Source organism: Pseudophryne corroboree, chromosome 2 (assembly GCF_028390025.1).
Source record: "Pseudophryne corroboree isolate aPseCor3 chromosome 2, aPseCor3.hap2, whole genome shotgun sequence".
NCBI classification, from domain to species: Eukaryota; Metazoa; Chordata; class Amphibia; order Anura; family Myobatrachidae; genus Pseudophryne; species Pseudophryne corroboree.
The window spans coordinates 538655488-538679818 of NC_086445.1; the positions used below are offsets into that span (position 1 = coordinate 538655488).

At 48.7% G+C, this 24331-nt stretch overlaps 1 protein-coding gene across 3 annotated transcripts in view; it reads right to left on the reverse strand.

Moving 5' to 3' along the window:
• Positions 1-21271, reverse strand: part of TMEM39B (transmembrane protein 39B) — a 53763-nt gene extending 32492 nt beyond the window's left edge. The window contains exons 1-5 of one of the 3 annotated variants that reach the window (XM_063954248.1): positions 21166-21271; positions 19851-20032; positions 17781-18000; positions 17477-17560; positions 17242-17396 (exon numbers count right to left, since the gene is read on the reverse strand). In XM_063954248.1, coding sequence (XP_063810318.1) covers positions 17242-17396; positions 17477-17560; positions 17781-18000; positions 19851-19978 — 587 coding nt within the window. In that variant the 5' untranslated portion in view covers positions 19979-20032; positions 21166-21271. Of the gene's footprint in view, positions 1-17241; positions 17397-17476; positions 17561-17780; positions 18001-19850; positions 20033-21102; positions 21124-21165 lie in introns of those variants that run through there. The other 2 variants (XM_063954249.1, XM_063954250.1) reach the window with 2 other exon arrangements.
• Between the last annotated feature and the right edge of the window lie 3060 nt (positions 21272-24331).

A 24331-nucleotide genomic window follows, 5' to 3' on the forward strand; every position in this document is an offset into this window, starting at 1 on the left:
CGGCTCTTAGTTCCATCGGCAGGCCGGCTTCCAGACTTGGCCACCTTCCTTGGAAGGTTTCATCCTTGAGTGACTGCGCCCCAGCCCCGGAGACTTGCATCCGTGATTAGAAGGATCCAGTCCTGAATCCCGAGCCTGCGGCCCTCCAGAAGGTGAGGTAATTGCAGCCACCAGAGGAGTGAAATCCTGGCCTTTGGCGACAGACGTATTCTCTGGTGCATGTGTAGATGGGATCGCGACCACTTGTCCAGGAGTTCCAGTTGGAAGGACCGAGCGCGAAACCTCCCGTACTGCCGAGCCTCGTAAGAGGCCACCATCTTCCCCAGAAGGCGAATGCACTGATGAACTGACACCCGGGCTGGCTTCAGGACATCCCAGACCATCGTTTGAATCACCAACGCTTTTTCCTCTGGGAGAAACACCCTCTGCACCTCCGTGTCGAGGATCATTCCCAGAAAGGACAACCTCCTGGTTGGTTCCAATTGTGATTTTGGAAGATTCAGGATCCAACCATGTTCCCTGAGAAGCTGGGTCGTGAGTGTTAAGGACCGTAACAGCTTCTCCTTGGACGATGCCTTCAAAAGCAGATCGTCCAGATACGGAATTATGTTCACCCCCTGTCTGCGGAGGAGAATCATCATTTCTGCCATCACCTTGGTGAATACCCTCGGTGCTGTGGAGAGCCCGAATGGGAGGGCCTGGAACTGAAAGTGACAGTCCAACAATGCAAATCGAAGATAATCTTGATGCGGCAGCCAAATCGGAATGTGAAGGTAGGTATCCTTGATATCGAGGGATACTAGGAATTCCCCCTCCTCCAGACCTGATATCACTGCCCTTAGAGACTCCATTTTGAACTTGAACTCCCTCAGAAAGGGGTTTAGTGATTTTAAGTTCAGAATGGGCCTGACCGAACCATCTGGTTTCAGTACCACGTAAAAGGTTTGAATAGCAACCTTTGTTTTGAATATGAGGTGGTACTGGTACTATAACTTGTGCCTCCACCAACTTCTGGACGGCTTCTTGCAGGACAGTCCTGTCTGCCAGCAGAGCTGGCAAGTCTGATCTGAAAAATCAGTGAGGAGGGAGATTTTGAAATTCCAGCCTGTACCCCTGGGACACAATATCTTGCACCCAGGGGTCCAGGCCGGAGGACACCCAGACATGACTGAAATGTCTGAGTCTCGCTCCCACCAGCCCCACCTCCGGGGCGTGCAGTCCACCGTCATGCGGAGGACTTTGGTGTACCTGAAGTAGGTTTCTGTTCCTGGGAACCTGAAGCCGCAGGTTTCTTGAACTTGGGCCGACCTCCCCGAGAGAAGGTGTTGGACGGCTTGGCCTTTCTGGGTTTGTTAGACCGAAAGGGCTGTAATGTAACTGAAGAAAAGGGTTTCTTCGGAGCAGGTGTAGCTGGGGGAAGAAAATAAGAATTTACTTACCGATAATTCTATTTCTCGGAGTCCGTAGTGGATGCTGGGGTTCCTGAAAGGACCATGGGGATAGCGGCTCCGCAGGAGACAGGGCACAAAAAGTAAAGCTTTACGATCAGGTGGTGTGTACTGGCTCCTCCCCCTATGACCCTCCTCCAAGCCTCAGTTAGGTACTGTGCCCGGACGAGCGTACACAATAAGGAAGGATTTATGAATCCCGGGTAAGACTCATACCAGCCACACCAATCACACCGTACAACCTGTGATCTAAACCCAGTTAACAGTATGATAACAGCGGAGCCTCTGAAAAGATGGCTCACAACAATAATAACCCGATTTTTGTAACTATGTACAAGTAATGCAGATAATCCGCACTTGGGATGGGCGCCCAGCATCCACTACGGACTCCGAGAAATAGAATTATCGGTAAGTAAATTCTTATTTTCTCTATCGTCCTAGTGGATGCTGGGGTTCCTGAAAGGACCATGGGGATTATACCAAAGCTCCCAAACGGGCGGGAGAGTGCGGATGACTCTGCAGCACCGAATGAGAGAACTCCAGGTCCTCCTTAGCCAGGGTATCAAATTTGTAGAATTTTACAAACGTGTTCTCCCCCGACCACGTAGCCGCTCGGCAGAGTTGTAATGCCGAGACCCCTCGGGCAGCCGCCCAAGAAGAACCCACCTTCCTTGTGGAGTGGGCTTTTACCGATTTTGGCTGTGGCAGGCCTGCCACAGAATGTGCAAGCTGAATCGTACTACAAATCCAGCGAGCAATAGTCTGCTTAGACGCAGGAGCGCCCAACTTGTTGGGAGCATATAGTATAAACAGCGAGTCAGATTTCCTGACTCCAGCTGTCCTTGAAATGTATATTTTTAAAGCTCTGACAACGTCCAACAACTTGGAGTCCTCCAAGTCGCTTGTAGCCGCAGGCACTACAATAGGTTGGTTCAGATGAAATGCTGACACCACCTTAGGGAGAAAATGCGGACGAGTCCGCAGTTCTGCCCTGTCCGAATGGAAAATCAGATATGGGCTTTTGTAAGATAAAGCTGCCAGTTCTGACACTCTCCTGGCCGAAGCCAGGGCTAGTAGCATGGTCACTTTCCATGTGAGATATTTAAAATCCACAGTTTTTAGTGGTTCAAACCAATGAGATTTGAGAAAGTCCAAAACAACATTGAGATCCCACGGTGCCACTGGAGGCACCACAGGGGGCTGTATATGCAGCACTCCCTTAACAAAAATCTGGACTTCAGGAACTGAAGCCAATTCTTTTTGGAAGAAAATCGACAGGGCCGAAATTTGAACCTTAATAGATCCCAATTTGAGACCCATAGACAATCCTGATTGCAGGAAATGTAGGAATCGACCCAGTTGAAATTCCTCCGTCGGAGCACTCCGATCCTCGCACCACGCAACATATTTTCGCCAAATGCGGTGATAATGTTGCGCGGTTACTTCCTTCCTTGCTTTAATCAAAGTAGGAATGACTTCTTCCGGCATGCCTTTTTCCTTTAGGATCCGGCGTTCAACCGCCATGCCGTCAAACGCAGCCGCGGTAAGTCTTGAAACAGACAGGGACCCTGCTGAAGCCAGTCCCTTCTCAGAGGTAGAGGCCACGGATCTTCCGTGATCATCTCTTGAAGTTCCGGGTACCAAGTCCTTCTTGGCCAATCCGGAACCACTAGTATCGTTCTTACGCCTCTTTGCCGTATAATTCTCAATACTTTTGGTATGAGAGGCAGAGGAGGAAACACATACACCGACTGGTACACCCAAGGCGTTACCAGCGCGTCCACAGCTATTGCCTGCGGATCTCTTGACCTGGCGCAATACCTGTCCAGTTTTTTGTTGAGGCGAGACGCCATCATGTCCACCATTGGTCTTTCCCAACGGGTTACCAGCATGTGGAAAACTTCTGGATGAAGTCCCCACTCTCCCGGGTGAAGATCGTGTCTGCTGAGGAAGTCTGCTTCCCAGTTGTCCACTCCCGGGATGAACACTGCTGACAGTGCTATCACATGATTCTCTGCCCAGCGAAGAATCCTTGCAGCTTCTGCCATTGCACTCCTGCTTCTTGTGCCGCCCTGTCTGTTCACATGGGCGACTGCCGTGATGTTGTCCGACTGGATCAACACCGGTTTTCCTTGAAGCAGAGGTTCTGCCTGGCTTAGAGCATTGTAGATTGCTCTTAGTTCCAGAATGTTTATGTGAAGAGACGTTTCCAGGCTCGACCACACGCCCTGGAAGTTTCTTCCTTGTGTGACTGCTCCCCAGCCTCTCAGGCTGGCGTCCGTGGTCACCAGGATCCAATCCTGTATGCCGAATCTGCGGCCCTCCAATAGATGAGCACTCTGCAACCACCACAGAAGAGATACCCTTGTCCTTGGAGACAGGGTTATCCGCTGGTGCATCTGAAGATGCGACCCTGACCATTTGTCCAACAGATCCCTCTGGAAAATTCTTGCGTGGAATCTGCCGAATGGAATTGCTTCGTAAGAAGCCACCATTTTTCCCAGGACTCTTGTGCATTGATGTACAGACACCTTTCCTGGTTTTAGGAGGTTCCTGACAAGCTCGGATAACTCCTTGGCTTTTTCCTCCGGGAGAAAAACCTTTTTCTGAACAGTGTCCAGAATCATCCCTAGGAACAGCAGACGTGTTGTCGGAATTAACTGGGATTTTGGAATATTCAGAATCCACCCGTGCTGTTTTAGCACTTCTTGAGACAGTGCTAATCCCATCTCTAGCTGTTCTCTGGACCTTGCCCTTATTAGGAGATCGTCCAAGTATGGGATAATTAATACGCCTTTTCTTCGAAGAAGAATCATCATCTCGGCCATTACCTTGGTAAAGACCCGAGGTGCCGTGGACAATCCGAACGGCAGCGTCTGAAACTGATCGTGACAGTTCTGTACGACGAACCTGAGGTACCCCTGGTGTGAGGGGTAAATTGGAACGTGGAGATACGCATCCTTGATGTCCAAGGATACCATAAAGTCCCCTTCTTCCAGGTTCGCTATCACTGCTCTGAGTGACTCCATCTTGAACTTGAACTTCTTTATGTACAGGTTCAAGGATTTCAGATTTAGAATAGGTCTTACCGAGCCATCCGGCTTCGGTACCACAAATAGAGTGGAATAATACCCCTTTCCTTGTTGTAAAAGGGGTACCTTGACTATCACCTGCTGAGAGTACAGCTTGTGAATGGCTTCCAAGACCGTCACCCTGTCGGAGGGGGACGTTGGTAAAGCAGACTTCAGGAAACGGCGAGGTGGATCCGTCTCTAGTTCCAACCTGTACCCCTGAGATATTATCTGCAGGATCCAGGGATCTACCTGCGAGTGAGCCCACTGCGCGCTGAAATTCTTGAGACGACCCCCCACCGCCCCCGAGTCCGCTTGAGAAGCCCCAGCGTCATGCTGAGGCTTTTGTAGAAGCGGGGGAGGGCTTCTGTTCCTGGGAAGGAGCTGCCTGTTGCTGTCTCTTCCCCCTTCCTCTGCCTCGTGGCAGATATGAATATCCCTTTGCTCTCTTGTTTTTAAAGGAACGAAAGGGCTGCGGTTGAAAAGTCGGTGTCTTTTTCTGTTGGGGAGTGACTTGAGGTAAAAAGGTGGATTTCCCGGCTGTAGCCGTGGCCACCAAATCCGATAGACCGACACCAAATAACTCCTCCCCTTTATACGGCAAAACTTCCATATGCCGTTTTGAGTCCGCATCGCCTGACCACTGTCGCGTCCATAAACTTCTTCTGGCCGAAATGGACATAGCACTTACCCGTGATGCCAGTGTGCAGATATCCCTCTGTGCATCACGCATATAAAGAAATGCATCCTTTATTTGCTCTAAAGACAGTAAAACATTGTCCCTATCCAGGGTATCAATATTTTCAATCAGGGACTCTGACCAAGCTACCCCAGCACTGCACATCCAGGCTGTCGCTATAGCTGGTCGTAGTATAACACCTGTATGTGTGTATATACTTTTTTGGATATTTTCCATCCTCCTATCTGCTGGATCTTTAAGTGCGGCCGTCTCAGGAGAGGGTAACGCCACTTGTTTTGATAAGCGTGTGAGCGCCTTGTCCACCCTAGGAGGTGTTTCCCAGCGCGCCCTAACCTCTGGCGGGAAAGGGTATAAAGCCAATAACTTCTTTGAAATTAGCATTTTTTTTTTATCGGGGGCAACCCACGCTTCATCACACACCTCATTTAATTCATCTGATTCAGGAAAAACTATAGGTAGTTTTTTCACACCCCACATGATACCCTGTTTTGTGGTACCTGTAGTATCAGCAATATGTAACGCCTCCTTCATTGCCAAAATCATATAACGTGTGGCCCTACTAGAAAATACGGTTGATTCGTCACCGTCGCCACTGGAATCAGTGCCTGTGTCTGGGTCTGTGTCGACCGACTGAGGCAAAGGGCGTTTTACAGCCCCTGACGGTGTTTGAGGCGCCTGGACAGGCACTAATTGATTGTCCGGCCGTCTCATGTCGTCAAACGACTGCTTTAGCGTGTTGACACTATCCCGTAATTCCATAAATAAAGGCATCCATTCTGGTGTCGACCCCCTAGGAGGTGACATCCCCATATTTGGCAATTGCTCCGCCTCCACACCAATATCGTCCTCATACATGTCGACACACACGTACCGACACACAGCAGACACACAGGGAATGCTCTTAACGAAGACAGGACCCCACTAGCCCTTTGGGGAGACAGAGGGAGAGTTTGCCAGCACACACCAAAAGCGCTATATATGACAGGGATAGCCTTATAATAAGTGCTCCCTGTATAGCTGCTTTAATAATATAGTTTTGCCACAATTTTGCCCCCCCTCTCTTGTTTTACCCTGTTTCTGTAGTGCAGTGCAGGGGAGAGCCTGGGAGCCTTCCTGACCAGCGGAGCTGTGTGAGGAAAATGGCGCTGTGTGCTGAGGAGATAGGCCCCGCCCCTTTTTCGGCGGGCTCGTCTCCCGCTCTTTAGTGGATTCTGGCAGGGGTTAAATATCTCCATATAGCCCCCGGAGGCTATATGTGAGGTATTTTTAGCCAAAAAAGGTTTTCATTTGCCTCCCAGGGCGCCCCCCTCCCAGCGCCCTGCACCCTCAGTGACTGCCGTGTGAAGTGTGCTGAGAGGAAAATGGCGCACAGCTGCAGTGCTGTGCGCTACCTTAAGAAGACTGAGGAGTCTTCTGCCGCCGATTCTGGACCTCTTCTCGTTTCAGCATCTGCAAGGGGGCCGGCGGCGAGGCTCCGGTGACCATCCAGGCTGTACCTGTGATCGTCCCTCTGGAGCTAATGTCCAGTAGCCAAGAAGCCAATCCATCCTGCACGCAGGTGAGTTCACTTCTTCTCCCCTAAGTCCCTCGTTGCAGTGATCCTGTTGCCAGCAGGACTCACTGTAAAATAAAAAACCTAAGCTAAACTTTTCTAAGCAGCTCTTTAGGAGAGCCACCTAGATTGCACCCTTCTCGGCCGGGCACAAAAATCTAACTGAGGCTTGGAGGAGGGTCATAGGGGGAGGAGCCAGTACACACCACCTGATCGTAAAGCTTTACTTTTTGTGCCCTGTCTCCTGCGGAGCCGCTATCCCCATGGTCCTTTCAGGAACCCCAGCATCCACTAGGACGATAGAGAAAAGGTGACTTACACGCTGTAGCCGTGGAGATCCACGCATCTAACGCTCCCAGAAAGAGAGCCTGACCTGTGTAGGGTAGGGTCTCCAAACTTCTCCTGGATTCCACGTCAGCAGACCACTGGCACAACCACAGTTTAATTCCTTTGACGCAAGGAAGGTTAGCGAGGCTTTCTTATTTTCAGTGAATTAAGTCTCCTCAACCTGCTCGGGTGTTGTATCAGCAATATTCAACACATCCCTAATAGCCTCTATCATCAACTGCACCCTTTTTGCAAGAGATGCAGCCCCCCGCAACACATCCCTGTCACCGTCTGCAGTATCAGAATCGGTATCATCCTGCAAGAACAGAGCAAGAGCACGTTTATGTGAATATACAGCGGGAAGCCCTGAGGTACCAGAACTGGGCCAGACTGCCATAGAGCTCTGTAAAGACTGAGATGCAGATTCATTTTGTGCAACCCTATTTGAAATCTGAGAAATCATAGATTTGATAGAGGATAACCACTCAGGCTCCCTTGCTGGAATCTGTGCTAAACCAGTGCAATCCCGATTACATGGATTGGGATCATCCTGAGAGGACATATCCTCTGCAGCATATGACACAGAGTCCCTGGACATTGCTTAATGGAGACCACAGACACTCCACACACATACAGGGGAGGGCAGACAGAGTTTCTCCCCCAAGAATGGCAAGAGAGTCACAGAGATTGGAGCCAACCCCCACGCAGCGCTTTTAATGTAAAGGGAGACCCCTTGTCAGCGCTGACTGTGCACTTAATAGGTTACACAGTCTTAATGCAGCCTCCTCCCCCCTTCTACAACCCCCTGGTACCGTGAGAGATAGCTGGAGTTGCTGTGGAGGGCAAAAACAGAATTGGGCGCTGATATTTGAATTAAACGCTAGCTGCACATTCCTGGGGCCTGGTTTGTAAGCCTCCAATTAATTTAAAACAAGAAAAAACAATCTGGAACAGCGCTTAGCATTTAATAAAAACTTTTTTTATTTTATTGTCTATAAAATTAAATAAAAAATAAAAGATAATAAATAAAAAATAATAATATATATATGAAATTGCGGGAATTATGCAATTATACAGTTACCGGCCGGATTTCTTATAATATACATTCAATCCATAAAACAATTAATATGTATATAATACACAACTGTTGCACACAGCAAGAAATTTTAAAATAATTATATATTTAGGCACAACAGAATAAACTCCACTAATAGGAATGACTTTTTATGTTGACAGATATAACTTAGCAGGCGTCCCTGCGCTGTATAGTGCCACTTGTATTATCCGTTTAATTTGTTTGGACAAAACTTGTATAATTTATCCTTCCTTTAAGAAGCAAAAATGAAGCAACAGTCTCTGTGTGGAATATACGGCAATTCTGATGTAAAACTGTCCATGTATCAGCACAGCGGCATGATAAGAAAACTGTTATATGAACGTGGTAATTTGAGACTCCCTTTAACACCAGATAACGCACCAACCTCTATATAATGATGTTGTATAGCTCAGATGAAGGAGAGTCCTCCTTATTCCCCCTTAGCACTGGGGTCCGGAAAACCGGGTACTGAGATGTGCGGTGTTTAAGAGGCAGTCAGCGTCTCCTGGAGTGAATGAATAAGCCGGCCGGCTGTAGCTCACTTGTCATCACATACGCGTTTCTCCGCCTTCATGTAACCTCGGCGGCTTCCTCAGTGTGTATGGAGCCTCTCAGTTGTTACCCGGTTTATAAGCCGGGTCTGTCTCTCCGTCTTCCTGTTTCATTAATACACGTGTGCTGAATTGCGTGTCAGACCTCCTTTTAATTCCACATTATATGTCACAGGTCACAGCACAGGATCTCATCCAGAACCAAAGTTCTAATGCAGGTTAATCAATTACTCTATCATTGTATTACATAACGGTATCGCACAAAAAATTTTTTTTAGGGGGGAACAGATTCCAGCCACAGATAAGGTGGCAGGGATCGCAAGGCCTAAGAAAAAGAAGCAGAAATTTAGAATCAGAGGATGTAGAGGGGGCAGAGGGAAACGAAATGAAAACACCCCGCAAAAGATAACAGATTGTAATATTAACAACAAAAAACCTGGAAAGGGAATTTTCAATTTATCTAACAAAGTACTAAATCATGATGAAATAAAAGTTCTAGAGAAGGGATTAAACTATGCCCCTGCCGCACGACCAAACCTATTTCAGTTATTTGTAGATTTAAACCGGTATGTCCGGATGTTGAGTAGGAAACGATACTTCGCATTAAAACAATTAAAAACCATAAACAGTCAGGAGATGCCCATATTTTTGGATAACAATGATGATAATGCATTAACCATCTTGGAGTCACTTCAGGTGGAGGGAGAGGTTAATCAAGATAAAGAGATGCCTGTCTTTGATATTAAACGTAATCCTTTCAAGAAAATGTCAGATTTTTACCCTCTGACTTATAAGGGTCCATACATAGAAAGTTTCTATAGTATATTCCACACAGAGACTGTTGCTTCATTTTTGCTTCTTAAAGGAAGGATAAATTATACAAGTTTTGTCCAAACAAATTAAACGGATAATACAAGTGGCACTATACAGCGCAGGGACGCCTGCTAAGTTATATCTGTCAACATAAAAAGTCATTCCTATTAGTGGAGTTTATTCTGTTGTGCCTAAATATATAATTATTTTAAAATTTCTTGCTGTGTGCAACAGTTGTGTATTATATACATATTAATTGTTTTATGGATTGAATGTATATTATAAGAAATCCGGCCGGTAACTGTATAATTGCATAATTCCCGCAATTTCATATATATATTATTATTTTTTATTTATTATCTTTTATTTTTTATTTAATTTTATAGACAATAAAATAAAAAAAGTTTTTAATAAATGCTAAGCGCTGTTCCAGATTGTTTTTTCTTGCTGTGGAGGGACTTGCTCTTCCTGGACAGCGCTGTGCAGGCAGGAAAATGGCGCTGACCGCTGCTGGATCCGCTCTGAGGAGAAGCTCCACCCCCAAAATGGCGCTGTCTTCCCGCTCTTCACAAGTGTTATACTGGCCTGAGGTAAAATGCTGTCTGAGATCCACGGACCCACACAGGCTTGCTGACCAGTGCAGGGTTCAGGCGCTGGCTCAGGGCGCCCCTCACAGTGCTGCACCAAGTACCACTGAGCCTCCGGAGCTACCCTGTTGCCGCCATCTTCACACCGGCGCCCCGCATATTAGGGGGGTCGGTGACTCACTCTCCACTGATCTTCAGCTCTGTAAAGTGGTGGTGGCATGCTGCTGGGGTGAGCGATATCCCCTGTGGCAGGGAACGATCTATCCCCTCAGGAGCTCAGTGTCCTGTCAGCGGAGACAGTGGCTCAGACCCCGCAGGGAGGACACTGCTCCCCCCCTCAGTCCCTCGAAGCAGGGAGGTTGTTGCCAGCAGCCTCCCTGTAAAATCATAAACTCTAAACTAAACTTTACTAAAGAAGCTCTGTATAGCTCCCCTAGCTGTCACCGGCTCCTCCGGGCACATTTTCTAAACTGAGTCTGGTAGGAGGGGCATAGAGGGAGGAGCCAGCGCACACTCTCAAACTCTTAAAAGTACCAATAGCTCCTGGTGGACCAGTCTATACCCCATGGTACTAATGTGGACCCCAGCATCCTCTAGGACGTAAGAGAAACGGATATTTGTTAAATCCGACCTGTGCTCCCTGCCCTGGTGGATATAGTGGGGTACCTGTGCAGTACAGTGTTCACGCCAGCAACGCGGTCTGTCTCCTGGGACCGCAATTTACTGGCGAGTCCCACCTGGGGGACCGTCTTACTTCCTCCCTGATCTGCAGCCACGCGATCCAAGAGAGCGTCAGCCGTGGTGTGCCTGAAGACCGGTGCCCCTCTGCTGCAAGTTCCCGGGAACCCGGCAGCGGGAGTATGCAGCACTGCTGGTGAGGTGATGGAACCGCAGCACACAATGTCAGAATGACAAACAGTGCTGCGGCCCTTGAAGTCTTCTTAAAAATAAGATTTTACTTACCGGTAAATCTATTTCTCGTAGTCCGTAGTGGATGCTGGGGACACCATAAGGACCATGGGGAATAGACGGGCTCCGCAGGAGACAGGGCACTCTAAGAAAGAATTAGGACTACTGGTGTGCACTGGCTCCTCCCTCTATGTCCCTCCTCCAGACCTCAGTTAAGGAAACTGTGCCCGGAAGAGCTGACAGTACAAGGAAAGGATTTTGGAATCCAGCAACACCAATCACACCGTATAACTTGTGATAACTTACCCAGTTAACAGTATGAACAACAACAGAGCATCAGACAACCTGACGCAAACATAACATAACCCTTAGTTAAGCAATAACTATATACAAGCATTGCAGAAGAAGTCCGCACTTGGGACGGGCGCCCAGCATCCACTACGGACTACGAGAAATAGATTTACCGGTAAGTAAAATCTTATTTTCTCTAACGTCCTAGTGGATGCTGGGGACTCCGGAAGGACCATGGGGATTATACCAAAGCTCCCAAACGGGCGGGAGAGTGCGGATGACTCTGCAGCACCGAATGGGCAAACACAAGGTCCTCCTCAGCCAGGGTATCAAACTTGTAGAATTTTGCAAACGTGTTTGAACCCGACCAAGTAGCTGCTCGGCAAAGCTGTAATGCGAGACCCCTCGGGCAGCCGCCCAAGAAGAGCCCACCTTCCTTGTGGAATGGGCCTTTACAGATTTTGGATGCGGCAATCCAGCCGCAGAATGAGCCTGCTGAATCGTGTTACAGATCCAGCGAGCAATAGTTTGCTTTGAAGCAGGAGCACCCAGCTTGTTGGATGCATACAGGATAAACAGCGAGTCAGTTTTCCTGACTCCAGCCGTTCTGGCTACATAAATCTTCAAAGCCCTGACTACATCTAGTAACTTGGAATCCTCCAAGTCACGAGTAGCCGCAGGCACCACAATAGGTTGGTTCAAATGAAAAGATGACACCACCTTCGGCAGAAATTGCGGACGAGTCCGTAATTCTGCCCTGTCCATATGGAAAACCAGATAGGGGCTTTTACATGACAAAGCCGCCAATTCTGACACACGCCTAGCCGAAGCTAAGGCCAATAGCATGACCACTTTCCACGTGAGATACTTTAACTCCACGGTCTTAAGTGGCTCAAACCAGTGAGATTTCAGGAAACTCAACACCACGTTAAGATCCCAAGGTGCCACTGGTGGCACAAAAGGGGGTTGAATATGCAGCACTCCCTTTACAAACGTCTGAACCTCAGGAAGAGAAGCCAGTTCCTTTTGAAAGAAAATGGATAGGGCCGAAATCTGGACCTTTATGGACCCTAATTTTAAGCCCATAGTCACTCCCGACTGTAGGAAGTGAAGGAACCGGCCCAGCTGGAATTCCTCTGTAGGGGCCTTCCTGGCCTCACACCAAGCAACATATTTTCGCCATATACGGTGATAATGTTTTGCTGTCACGTCCTTCCTAGCCTTTATCAGCGTAGGAATAACTTCATCCGGAATGCCTTTTTCCGCTAGGATCCGGCGTTCAACCGCCATGCCGTCAAACGCAGCCGCGGTAAGTCTTGGAACAGACAGGGCCCCTGTTGCAACAGATCCTGTCTGAGAGGCAGAGGCCATGGGTCCTCTGTGAGCATTTCTTGCAGTTCCGGGTACCAAGTCCTTCTTGGCCAATCCGGAACAATGAGTATTGTTCTCACTCCTCTTTTTCTTACGATTCTCAGCACCTTGGGTATGAGAGGAAGAGGAGGAAACACATAGACAGACTGGAACACCCACGGTGTTACTAGTGCGTCCACAGCTATCGCCTGAGGGTCTCTTGACCTGGCGCAATACTTTTGTAGCTTTTTGTTGAGGCGGAATGCCATCATGTCCACCTGTGGCAGTTCCCATCGATTTGTAATCTGTGTGAAGACTTCTTGATGAAGTCCCCACTCTCCCGGGTGGAGGTCGTGCCTGCTGAGGAAGTCTGCTTCCCAGTTGTCCACTCCCGGAATGAACACTGCTGACAGTGCTTGCACGTGATTCTCCGCCCAACGAAGAATCCTGGTGGCTTCTGCCATCGCCACCCTGCTTCTTGTGCCGCCCTGGCGGTTTACATGAGCCACTGCGGTGATGTTGTCTGATTTAATCAGCACCGGTTGGTTGCGAAGCAGAGGCTCCGCTTGACTCAGGGCGTTGTATATGGCCCTTAGTTCCAGGAAATTGATGTGCAGACAAGCCTCCTGACTTGACCACAGCCCTTGGAAGTTTCTTCCCTGAGTGACTGCCCCCCACCCTCGGAGGCTTACATCCGTGCTCACCAGGACCCAGTCCTGTATGCCGAACCTGCGGCCCTCGAGAAGGTGAGCACTCTGCAGCCACCACAGAAGAGACACCCTGGCCCTGGGGGATAGGGTGATCAGCCGATGCATCTGAAGATGCGATCCGGACCACTTGTCCAACAGATCCCACTGAAAGTTCCTCGCATGGAACCTGCTGAAGGGAATGGCTTCGTATGACGCCACCATCTTTCCCAGGACTCGCGTGCAGTGATGCACAGACACCTGTTTTGTTTTTAAGAGGTCTCTGACCAGAGTCACGAGCTCCTGGGCCTTCTCCTCCGGGAGAAACACCTTCTTCTGGTCTGTGTCCAGAATCATGCCCAGGAAGGGTAGTCTCGTCGTAGGAATCAGCTGCGACTTTGGAATATTCAGAATCCAGCCGTGATGTTGTAACACCTCCCAAGAGTGTGCTACGCTGATCAGCAACTGCTCTCTGGAGATCGTCCAAGTATGGGATAATTGTGACTCCTTGCTTTCGCAGGAGCACCATCATTTCCGCCATTACCTTGGTAAATATTCTCGGTGCCGTAGACAGACCAAACGGCAACGTCTGGAATTGGTAATGTCAGTCCTGTACCACAAATCTGAGGTACTCCTGATGAGGTGGATAAATGGGGACATGCAGGTAAGCATCCTTTATGTCCAGAGACACCATAAAATCCCCCTCTTCCAGGTTTGCGATGACCGCTCTCAGCGATTCCATCTTGAACTTGAACCTTTTCAGGTAAATGTTCAGGGATTTTAAATTCAATATGGGTCTGACCGAACTGTCCGGTTTTGGAACCACAAACATTGTGGAATAGTAACCCCTTCCCTTTTGAGGGAGAGGAACCTGTACCACCACCTGCTGGAGATATAATTTGTGAATTGTCGCTAACACTACTTCCCTTTCTATGGGGGAAGCTGGCAGGGCCGATTTGAGGTAACGGTGAGGGGGCATCACTTCGAATTCCAGCTTGTATCCCTGAGACACAATCTGTATAGCCCAGGGATCCACCTGTGAGCGAAACCACTGGTGGCTGAAATTTCGGAGACGCGCCCCCACCGCTCCTGGCTCCACCTGTGGAGCCCCAGCGTCATGCGGTGGATTTTGTGGAAGCCGGGGAGGACTTCTGTACCTGGGAACTAGCTGTATTGTGCAGCTTCTTTCCTCTACCCCTGCCTCCGGCAAGAAAAGACGCACCTCGGACTTTCTTGCCTCTGTGCGATCGAAAGGACTGCATTTGGTAATACGGTGCTTTCTTAGGTTGTGAGGGAATATATGGCAAAAAATTTGACTTCCCAGCCGTAGCTATGGAAACTAGGTCCGAGAGACCGTCCCCAAACAATTCCTCACCCTTATAAGGCAACACCTCCATGTGCTTTTTTGAGTCGGCATCACCTGTCCATTGCCGAGTCCACAGGACCCTTCTGGCAGAAATTGACATTGCATTTATTCTAGAGCCCGGTAGGCAAATGTCTCTCTGGGCATCCCTCATATATAGGACAGCGTCTTTTATATGCCCCAGGGTCAGTAATATAGTATCCTTGTCCAAGGTATCAAGTTCCTCAGACAGAGTATCTGTCCATGCTGCTACAGAACTACACATCCAGGCCGACGCAATTGCCGGCCTCAGTAGGGTACCTGAATGTGTATAAACGGACTTCAGGATACCTTCCTGCTTCCTATCCGCAGAATCTTTTAGGGAGGCCGTATCTTGTGACGGCAGGGCCACCTTCTTAGATCAGCGTGTCAAAGCTTTGTCTACCCTAGGGGAGGATTCCCAGCGTAACCTGTCCGTTGGCGGGAAAGGATACGCCATAAGTAACCGTTTGGAAATCTGCACTTTCCTATCAGGAGAACCCCAAGCTTTTTCACATAACTCATTTAACTCATGTGAAGGGGGAAAAGTCACTTCTTGCCTTTTTTTCCCCAAACATATAAACCCTCTTGTCAGGGACAGGGTTTACCTCTGAAATGTGCAATACATCCTTCATTGCTATAATCATGTAGCGGATGGCTTTAGCCATTTTAGGCTGCAACTTTGCATCATTGCCATCGACACTGGAGTCAGAATCCGTGTCGATATCGGTGTCAACAATCTGGGATAGTGGGCGCTTCTGAGACCCTGACGGCCTCTGCGCTGTAGGATCAGGCATGGGTTGAGACCCTGACTGTCCCAAGGCTTCAGCTTTATCCAACCTTTTATGCAAGGAGTTTACATTATCATTTAACACCTTCCACATATCCATCCAATCAGGTGTCGGCGCCGTCGGTGGCAACCCCACATTCATCTGCACCTGCTCTGCTTCCACATAGCCTTCCTCGTCAAACATGTCGACACAATCGTACCGACACACCACACACACAGGGGATGCTCTATTTGAGGACAGAACCCCCACAAGGCCTTTTGAAGAGACAGAGAGAGAGTATGCCAGCACACACCCCAGCGCTATATAACCCAGGAATTACACAGTAACTTAGTGTTTGCCCAGTAGCTGCTGTATTAGTGATTTTGCGCTAAATTTATGTGCCCCCCCCCTCTCTTTTACCCTCTTTCTACCGTGATTCTGCAGGGGAGAGCCTGGGGAGCTTCCTCTCAGCGGAGCTGTGGAGAGAAAATGGCGCTGGTGAGTGCTGAGGAAGAAGCCCCGCCCCCTCAGCGGCGGGCTTCTGTCCCGCGATTTTGTGTAAAATAATGGCGGGGGCTCATGCATATATACAGTGCCCAGCTGTATATATGCTCTATTATGCCAGGAGGTACTCATTTGCTGCCCAGGGCGCCCCCCCTGCGCCCTGCACCCTACAGTGACCGGAGTGTGCGGGTTTAATGTGGGAGCAATGGCGCACAGCTGCAGTGCTGTGCACTACCTCATATGAAGACAGGAGTCTTCTGCCGCCGATTTTGAAGTCTTCTTGCTTCTGTCGCCGGCTTCTGTCTTCTGGCTCTGCGAGGGGGACGGCGGCGCGGCTCCGGGATCGGACGACCAAGGGTGAGTTCCTGTGTTCGATCCCTCTGGAGCTAATGGTGTCCAGTAGCCTAAGAAGCACGACCTATCCGCAGTTAGTAGGTTTGCTTCTCTCCCCTCAGTCCCACGTAGCAGAGAGTCTGTTGCCAGCAGATCTCTCTGAAAATAAAAAATCCTAATAAAATACTTTCTTATTAGCAAGCTCAGGAGAGCTCACTAAAGTGCACCCAGCTCTGTCCGGGCACAGATTCTAACTGAGGTCTGGAGGAGGGACATAGAGGGAGGAGCCAGTGCACACCAGTAGTCCTAATTCTTTCTTAGAGTGCCCTGTCTCCTGCGGAGCCCGTCTATTCCCCATGGTCCTTACGGAGTCCCCAGCATCCACTAGGACGTTAGAGAAAAGCTAATTTCAGGGCTGCCTAGCGCAGCCCCACCTGTTAGCTGCCTGCTCTGCAGGCACCAACTTACAAACTGAGCTCCAGTGCCTGGAGGCGGGGTTATAGAGGAGGCGGTGCAATGCATCCTGGGAACAGTCAAAGCTTTAGCCTGCTGGTGTCTCGGATTAAGATCCAACTCTACACCCCGATGTATTCCCTGTGGAACACAGTGTACCCCGCTGCAGAAAGTAACTATTTTGTGCACTTGTCACCTTACAGGACTCATAGAAGAATTAGGCACTGCAGGCTCTTTGAAATGGACATTACAACAAAAGTTGGAAGTAAATACAAAACACTGAATGGCATGTAAACATTCTAGAGAGTACAATTCTAGCTTATGATGCAGTATTGGGGAATGTAAACAGCCATGTTTGTGCAGCACTCCCACAGTTCTATTCGCTGGCAGGATTCTAGTATTTATGATCACTCACTTACGGGTAGCATAAGAAAAGCAGGTTGAGAAAGGAGTGTGTCCTGAATAGCAGAATCAAGGAACGACATAAACTCCATCCTGTTCCAGTCAGCACTGCAAACCTTGTAGCCACCAGGAGCAAGGAGTGTGGCAGAGAAGATTTCCCTCCTTGCGAGGCCTAGACCATAGAGATAAGAAAAGGTTTGGTCACTACTAATTTGCTTTTCTACCAAGAACTCTAGGGTGTTATAGACATACCTCCCGCACAATGGCCGCAATCAGTCTTCGAGCCAGCACAATCGTTGTGAGGGTCAGCACATTAAAATCAATCAGGTGGAAGTTCTGCAGTAAAATAAGCACAATAAGGACCAGGCTGAACAGAGCCATTTAGCAGTTTAGATGCACCTGGGAATTTCATAAATGATATGCGTAGTTGTTAATCTCATGGCTGATACAATGTTATGGATAACAGAGATGGTGAAATATTCTCTTTAACATAAGTGGTGGTTTTCCTAATATTTAATTATATCTCGCAATGGACCCAAAGGTGCTTGGTACTCACCAGAGAAGTACGTGAAGGGGGATGAGATGGTGGGTACCACCAAACAGTCTTGTAGATATTAATATAGTGCACAAACAAGGCAATGAGGTGACATAGAAAAAGCTGCAGCTCAAACAAGAGGTGGCGGTCTGCAGGTAGTTCAGGGATCTTGCAGTGACGCAGAGGTACCACCGTCTGGGCTGCAAGAGGGGGACTGGACAAGCCTGTACTGGAGCTACTCCTGAAAAGAGGAGAGAAAATATAGTCTGATGGACTGAAATGGTGAATCATGAGAGAGAGGATCTTTTACAATGATATTTCAAGCTTTGGGCAAAGCAGAAATAGCGAAAAGTAAGCAAATTTATTTTTTGTTAGTTCCTTTATAAAATATACAACGAAAAGGAACTTCAGACATATAAGCTGTGAGCCCACTTTACTAATACGGTATGAAATGCTGGCTGTCGAAATCCCGACACTGTGCGGTAAGTAGTCTAAGCCCTTCCCCTACCCCTCCCTTTTAGGTGCCTAACTCTAACCTTCCCCCGCAGCCTAAGCTTAATCCTCCCGGGTAGCGCCTAAGCATAACCATCCCCCCTCCGCAGCCTGACCCCCCTTGGTGGTGCCAAACCCTAGGTCCCCCTACCCACACCCTAAACCTAACCCCCCCCCCCCCCTTCTTGCACCCTGAGTCCCCCGGGGGTCGCCTAACTAAACCTAACCTTCCTATTCCCGGCATAGTATTTACCCGCCCCGCTGTCTCAATGGTCGGGATTCCGGTGTCGATGTCCTAGCCCCTTTTGGAATTCCACCGCTGGCATTCCGTCGTGTGTCATGATCCTGGCGCCGGTATCTTACGTGCCAGGATCCCGATCGTCGGGATTGTAAGCGCATCCCATTAATACAATCCCCCCACTTGCTAAACTAATTTAACCAATTGCAACCAAACTGTTTTTCATCTCATCAGGGACACTGAATAATGGTTTCAGTATAGTATTGTTGTACTTACATTACTCCTAAAACACATCCTAGCTTTCTCACAGAAGATAACACTTTTTATAAAGCCAAGAAAGCACCATTATAATTTGCCACTGCTCTGGCCACTACAATTTACCTACAACAATGAATCAAAACTAGAGTCCCCACTGATGTAATTACATCAAAGCATGCAAATATTATAGTATACAAATCGCATGACTAGCCTTCTTATAAATAAGGGATGTTTTTCTTAATATTTTTTTCTGTAATTTACAATAAGATAAAAAAACGTATATCGGGACTAATGAGAGATGACCACAAAGGTTATATACAAACGTGTATGATAGTTACTGTCCTGCTCTATTCAGCCTGTGGCTAACACAGCACAGAGCGAGCATGTCTATGGTAAACAGAATTCATGCGCACTTCATAAAGTCCATGAGTATGGATATTCTATTTACCAGACGGATCTTGGACTCCTGCAGCATTCTGCACAGCGGGCCTGATTCTGAGTTGCTCGCAGGTTGTTTTAAGTCGGCACGTGTCCCAGTTGTACAGCGCACGTGTCCCAATTGTTAGGGCTCAGAGACGCAGCACAGAATCAGATGTACAGTCTGTGAATTTTAGTGGGCAATCCTTGGAAGTAACAGGGAGGTGGCTAAGCTGACCGGGGTTTGTTGCTGATAGCGACTGCATCCAGAGATGCTGAATAGCTCACACAGGAGGCCATACTCAGACAGAGAAACTGCCCCCGCTACAGGGCTGGTGCAAGCTTCAATGTTGTGACCGATGGTGAATCTAAAAACGCACAGAGAAGGAAATGCACTCTCTCAAGATGATGCAAGTGGGCGTCCGAGTTGTATGGCACTAACTGCAGCAAAAGACGTTGACGCAGCTGCGACTGACTCAGAATCAGCTCCAGTAGGTGGGGAGGCAGACCGTGGAGTACAAGACCTCAAAGTGCAGATACGCCTTTCCTTATTATACGGAAACTGACTTACAGCAATACGAAATTTTCCTACATTATATTTGGAGTTTCATTAGGAACAGTATATAAAGAGGCGTGAGTGCATGTGTATTATAATGAAGCTTGTGGATAATTATTTTGTACTGTACCTGACTCTTGATCTCACGCCACTCACAGTAGGGGTCCCACCATGGACTGCACCACCTGCAGATCCCGGGTCACAAAGCGGAGTGCGGCAGTAAGACGTCCGGTTCGGGCCCCGACGCCCCCCCGCCATATCTGGGCTTATCCTATTTCAGTCACCGCGTGACATGTATAGTTGATTGACCTGCTACAGTATACAATATTGTATACACAAGGATTCTCCACAATAAAAATCCCTCATAATTACAAAAGCAGTGTTAATATTGTTCACTTAAAACTGCATACATAACTTCAAGTGAAAATGAATGCAGCATAGAAATGTGTTATTATTGTGTATTGCTGGATTCAATATGCAAAGTACCAAATCTATGAATGCAATTAAAGCTGGCATACAGCCTACCATGATAGATAGTCTTACCATACAATCCCTTTAAACGGGGACACTCATGAATTACACAGGTTCTGTGGCTGGCTTAATTCAAGTCTGCATTTCACCTGGTTTTCATCAGCCATATAACCTGAGTAATTCATCAGTGTCCCAGGTTATACCACTTTCACACTGACAAATATTTCCCAGGTTATTGCACATGCATCAACCCGGGAATTTGCTCAGTGTGAAAGGGTCCTGAAAGAATATTCCAGGGTCGAGAGTCCCAGCATTTCATCCCAGGTCTCGACCTGGGTTGAAGCCGGAATTGGCCCGGAATGCATACAGTGTGAACAAGTAAGCCGTGTCGCGTTCTCTGCATAGGAGGCGGCTGTGCTTGGAGATGATTATCTCCAAGCACCGCCTCCGGTAGCGTCGGCGGTGACGTCACCAACCTGGTAATATGCTGGGTAGGTCGGCAAATCTGAAGGGGTCTCAAGCCAGGTCGCACCTGGGAAGCACCCGTGTACACATTCCCGGGTGCGAGCCGGCTATTGTCAATCTGAAAGTGGTATTAAACGGATAGTATGGTAAGCCTAATGATAGGTAACACAGGAGAAGCCACTAGACACCCAGATGTAAATGATCCATGAGGGGGCAGAATAGAGTCACTGGGGGCACAGAGCCCTGCAGAACAGAGAACATGCACAGAGGCTACTATGGGTCTAGGTCATTAGCAGCATTGGGTATTGGTGATTATGATTTGTATCAGTGTGCGTGCTGCCCAGCAGGGATACATGGAATCACCCCCAGGATTTACCCCTCCCGTAATGCAGCTACTAATATTATGCACAAAGGAGCAGTGAATATACATGGAGGGTAACGCATACTGTAATCAGCCTCCCCAGGGGTAAAGCAGTCAGTGCTGGCCACCACCCCCCAAAACCACTCACCACTTCTGTTCTGCGGGAACGCGCCTTGTGTCACAGAGTATCGGGAGCGCGTAGGGATAGGAGGAGCTTCGTCCAGCCCACCACGTGATGACCTCAGACGCCGCAGCAGTAGCACGGGCTAGAAACCTACGTCGTGTGTACGCATGCGCATGTATGTACCTAGTCTGCTGCGCGGTTCTCTACGGTAGCTGTGCTCTCGATGTGCTACACTTGGTGTGTCTTCTGCTGCTGCTGGAACCGGCATAGGGGTGACTTTAGGTAAATAATAATATTTACAGTTGCCACGGGCACTTAGCTCCAAAGGCCCCCCTGACCACAATCTGCCTATAGTACTGGTATGTTCTATAGATGATAGATTTCCTTCAACATTTTGTTAATTTATTTGTAAAGGTCGATTTTCATGCCAGCAACCCTCGACTTTGGAGACACAATGTATTAACAGAATTTATGCAAAAAAGCCGGGGAAGTAGTGACATACTTACCTGGCCCCGCATTCCCGTGTTATTTTTCATTTAGCTACACATGTGCAATACGGGTGGCACTTGATATGCCGGCTGTCAGGATCCCGGCCCTTAGCATACCGGTGCCGGAATACCGACAACTATTTTCCCTCTTGGGGTGTCAACAACACTCCTGGTGGGAGAATAAATAGCGTGGTGCGCTACGCGTCATCGTGCCCGCAGCGTGGCAAGTGCAGTGAGCCCAAAAGGGGCTCTTTTGCACTCGCCCCGCTGCCGGTATACTGGCGGTGGGGATCCCGAGCGCTGGCATACCATAGTAGACCCGTGCACAGGGCCGGAGCTTCCACTAGGCAGCTTTAGGCAGATGCCTAGGGGCGCCGCAACCTGAGGGGGCGGCCTGCTGCAGATGCCTGAAAAATGTAGCATGGTCCTACCTCCCACAGGTGCTGCAACACCCCCGGCACTCATATCTTACAGTAGCAGCGACTGCCAAGCTCCCGTATTGCAGCCTCCAGCCACAGGCAGTAACTTTGACAGCTCCTGGAGTCTTGGCCAGGGGTGACATGCGGCGCTGCTCTTCATTCCAGGTTCTTTCACAGTCTACTCAGTCCCAACTCTGCATCGCAGCCTGCAGGTAAGGTGGCTGCACAGTGCACTCTCTGCATTTGATAAGGAAAGAGGGGGAGAGTAAGGGGAAGGGGGGGGGGGGGGCAGAGATGAGCAGCAGGCATGCACACAGTCTGGGGGGATGAGCACCAACATGAACACAGATGGTGGGGGGAATAGAATAGCAGACATTTAACGGAGTGAGGGGAGGGGGGGGGGGGTGAGAGCAGCAGGCACCCATGCAGACTGGGGAGATGGGGAAAGAGAGCAGCCATGCAACAGACTGGGGGTGGGGGAGAGCAGCAGCATGCCTTTCACCTGAAGGGCGGGTAGGGGGAAGGGGCAGTAGGCAGAAGTTTTGCCTAGGGTCCCGGGAAACCTTGCACCGGCCTTGCCCGTGCAATACTTCCCAGACGCCCTTTTCAATTAAGAAACATCAGGAGCTTAAAACTGATGTTTTTTGCAATTTCCCCCGATGTTTCTTCAGTTTTGTTTTTCAGCGTATCCAATGAGGTCACCTGAAATAAAAATCCTTTCACCCGGAAACGCACAAGTTCAGTGGACCCTGTGTTTTCGGTTAAAAAAAAAGCCATGAAAACGGGGCTGTTTTGGGGGATTTTATTTCACCTGCCTGAGACAGGTATAACAAAATCCCCGATAAACTGTGTCTCACGCCGGCTTCTTGCAGGTAATTGAATACCTCCCGAAGAGTTCACATCCCTAAGTAATTTTCTGAGATCAATATTATTTATCTGATTTTCTGCATTAAATTAAATCCAGATATGGCAGTGCTTCATGCATCATTTGTTTGGCCATCCTTAATCTAGGGATTGGATAAAAACCACAACGGTTTAGACCCCGGAACGACGGACTGGAACAACGGCTGCCTGCAGAAAACGCTGACTTTCTACAACTTATAGTGCTTGTCCCCATCCAGGGTGGTGAACTTTGTGGGGGAGGTTGGGGGGCATTATAGCCTCCCCTGTATGGTCTGGACTGGTCCGGGTATCACCCCATTCCCGGACTATACAAGTAGGGTGTAATCTCCCCCTCGCCACCTCCCTGGTGACACCTGTCTGCAACACCTGCCTCATGGACAGGGGCTTGCACTACAAGCTCCAGGATGGCAGAGTTTGCTGCAGGGGTCTGGACCATTCTGGTTTGTACCCAATCCCCTTATTCTATACCATCCATGTCAGTGTGTATAGCATATTGTATGCTACCCTGAACATATCATTTGTATTGACTGAAGTCAGAGTTTCTCTAACTATAAAGACACAAAAGGGACAATTCTGTTGTGTTGAGAGCAAGTAACTTTATATTTGGGCAAAGGGTGCATATCCATTTATTTTCACACACAGGCTAAATATTGGCTGCTTTTTTATGTAGCCCTCAAATTCTGGACAGCTTTATTCTTAGGCTGGGTACACACTACAATGATCTGGGATTGTGGACGACAGCATGACTGATGGGACGAGATGTCAGTTGGCTAAGCATACTGAACGATAGAGGATGATTGTGTGCCATATGGTTCTTGGCCCAGTTCAGCAGCATGACTTTGGTCACGATTGGTCCTATTGGCCGTGCAGCACAGTCAATAGAAAGATCCCGATGTCGGCAGACGAGGGCGTGCGGTAGGGTATACCCTCTACTCGATGTGCACGGATTGGACAACGTATCGCCTAGCGTGTACCCAGCCTTAAGCTGAGGACTAGATTAGAGGACGACCCTTGCCAGCATAGCCTTTTTATTTCTCTGAGCAGCTGCGTGATGTCACGCAGCCACCCTGAAAACAATTCAGACACACCTGTGATTGCCCCCCTCCTTATTGAGCCTCTGGCCTCAAATAGACAGAATTGGATTCACAGTTGGTTTTGGGGAGCACAAGTTGGCGATCTCCTAATTACAGCTCTCCTCCCCTCGCTTCCTGTGCTCTCTCCAACTTTAAGATAAACTTTGATAAAAAGGAAGTCTTACCACATAATGTTCCTTGCTTGAGGAATTAGAACTGCAATTGGAAAACGATGAGCCTGAAGTATTTGTTGTCCGGAAGCTATAATGGCTTGCGAGACGTCCGGAGCTCCAAGACTCCAGCCGAC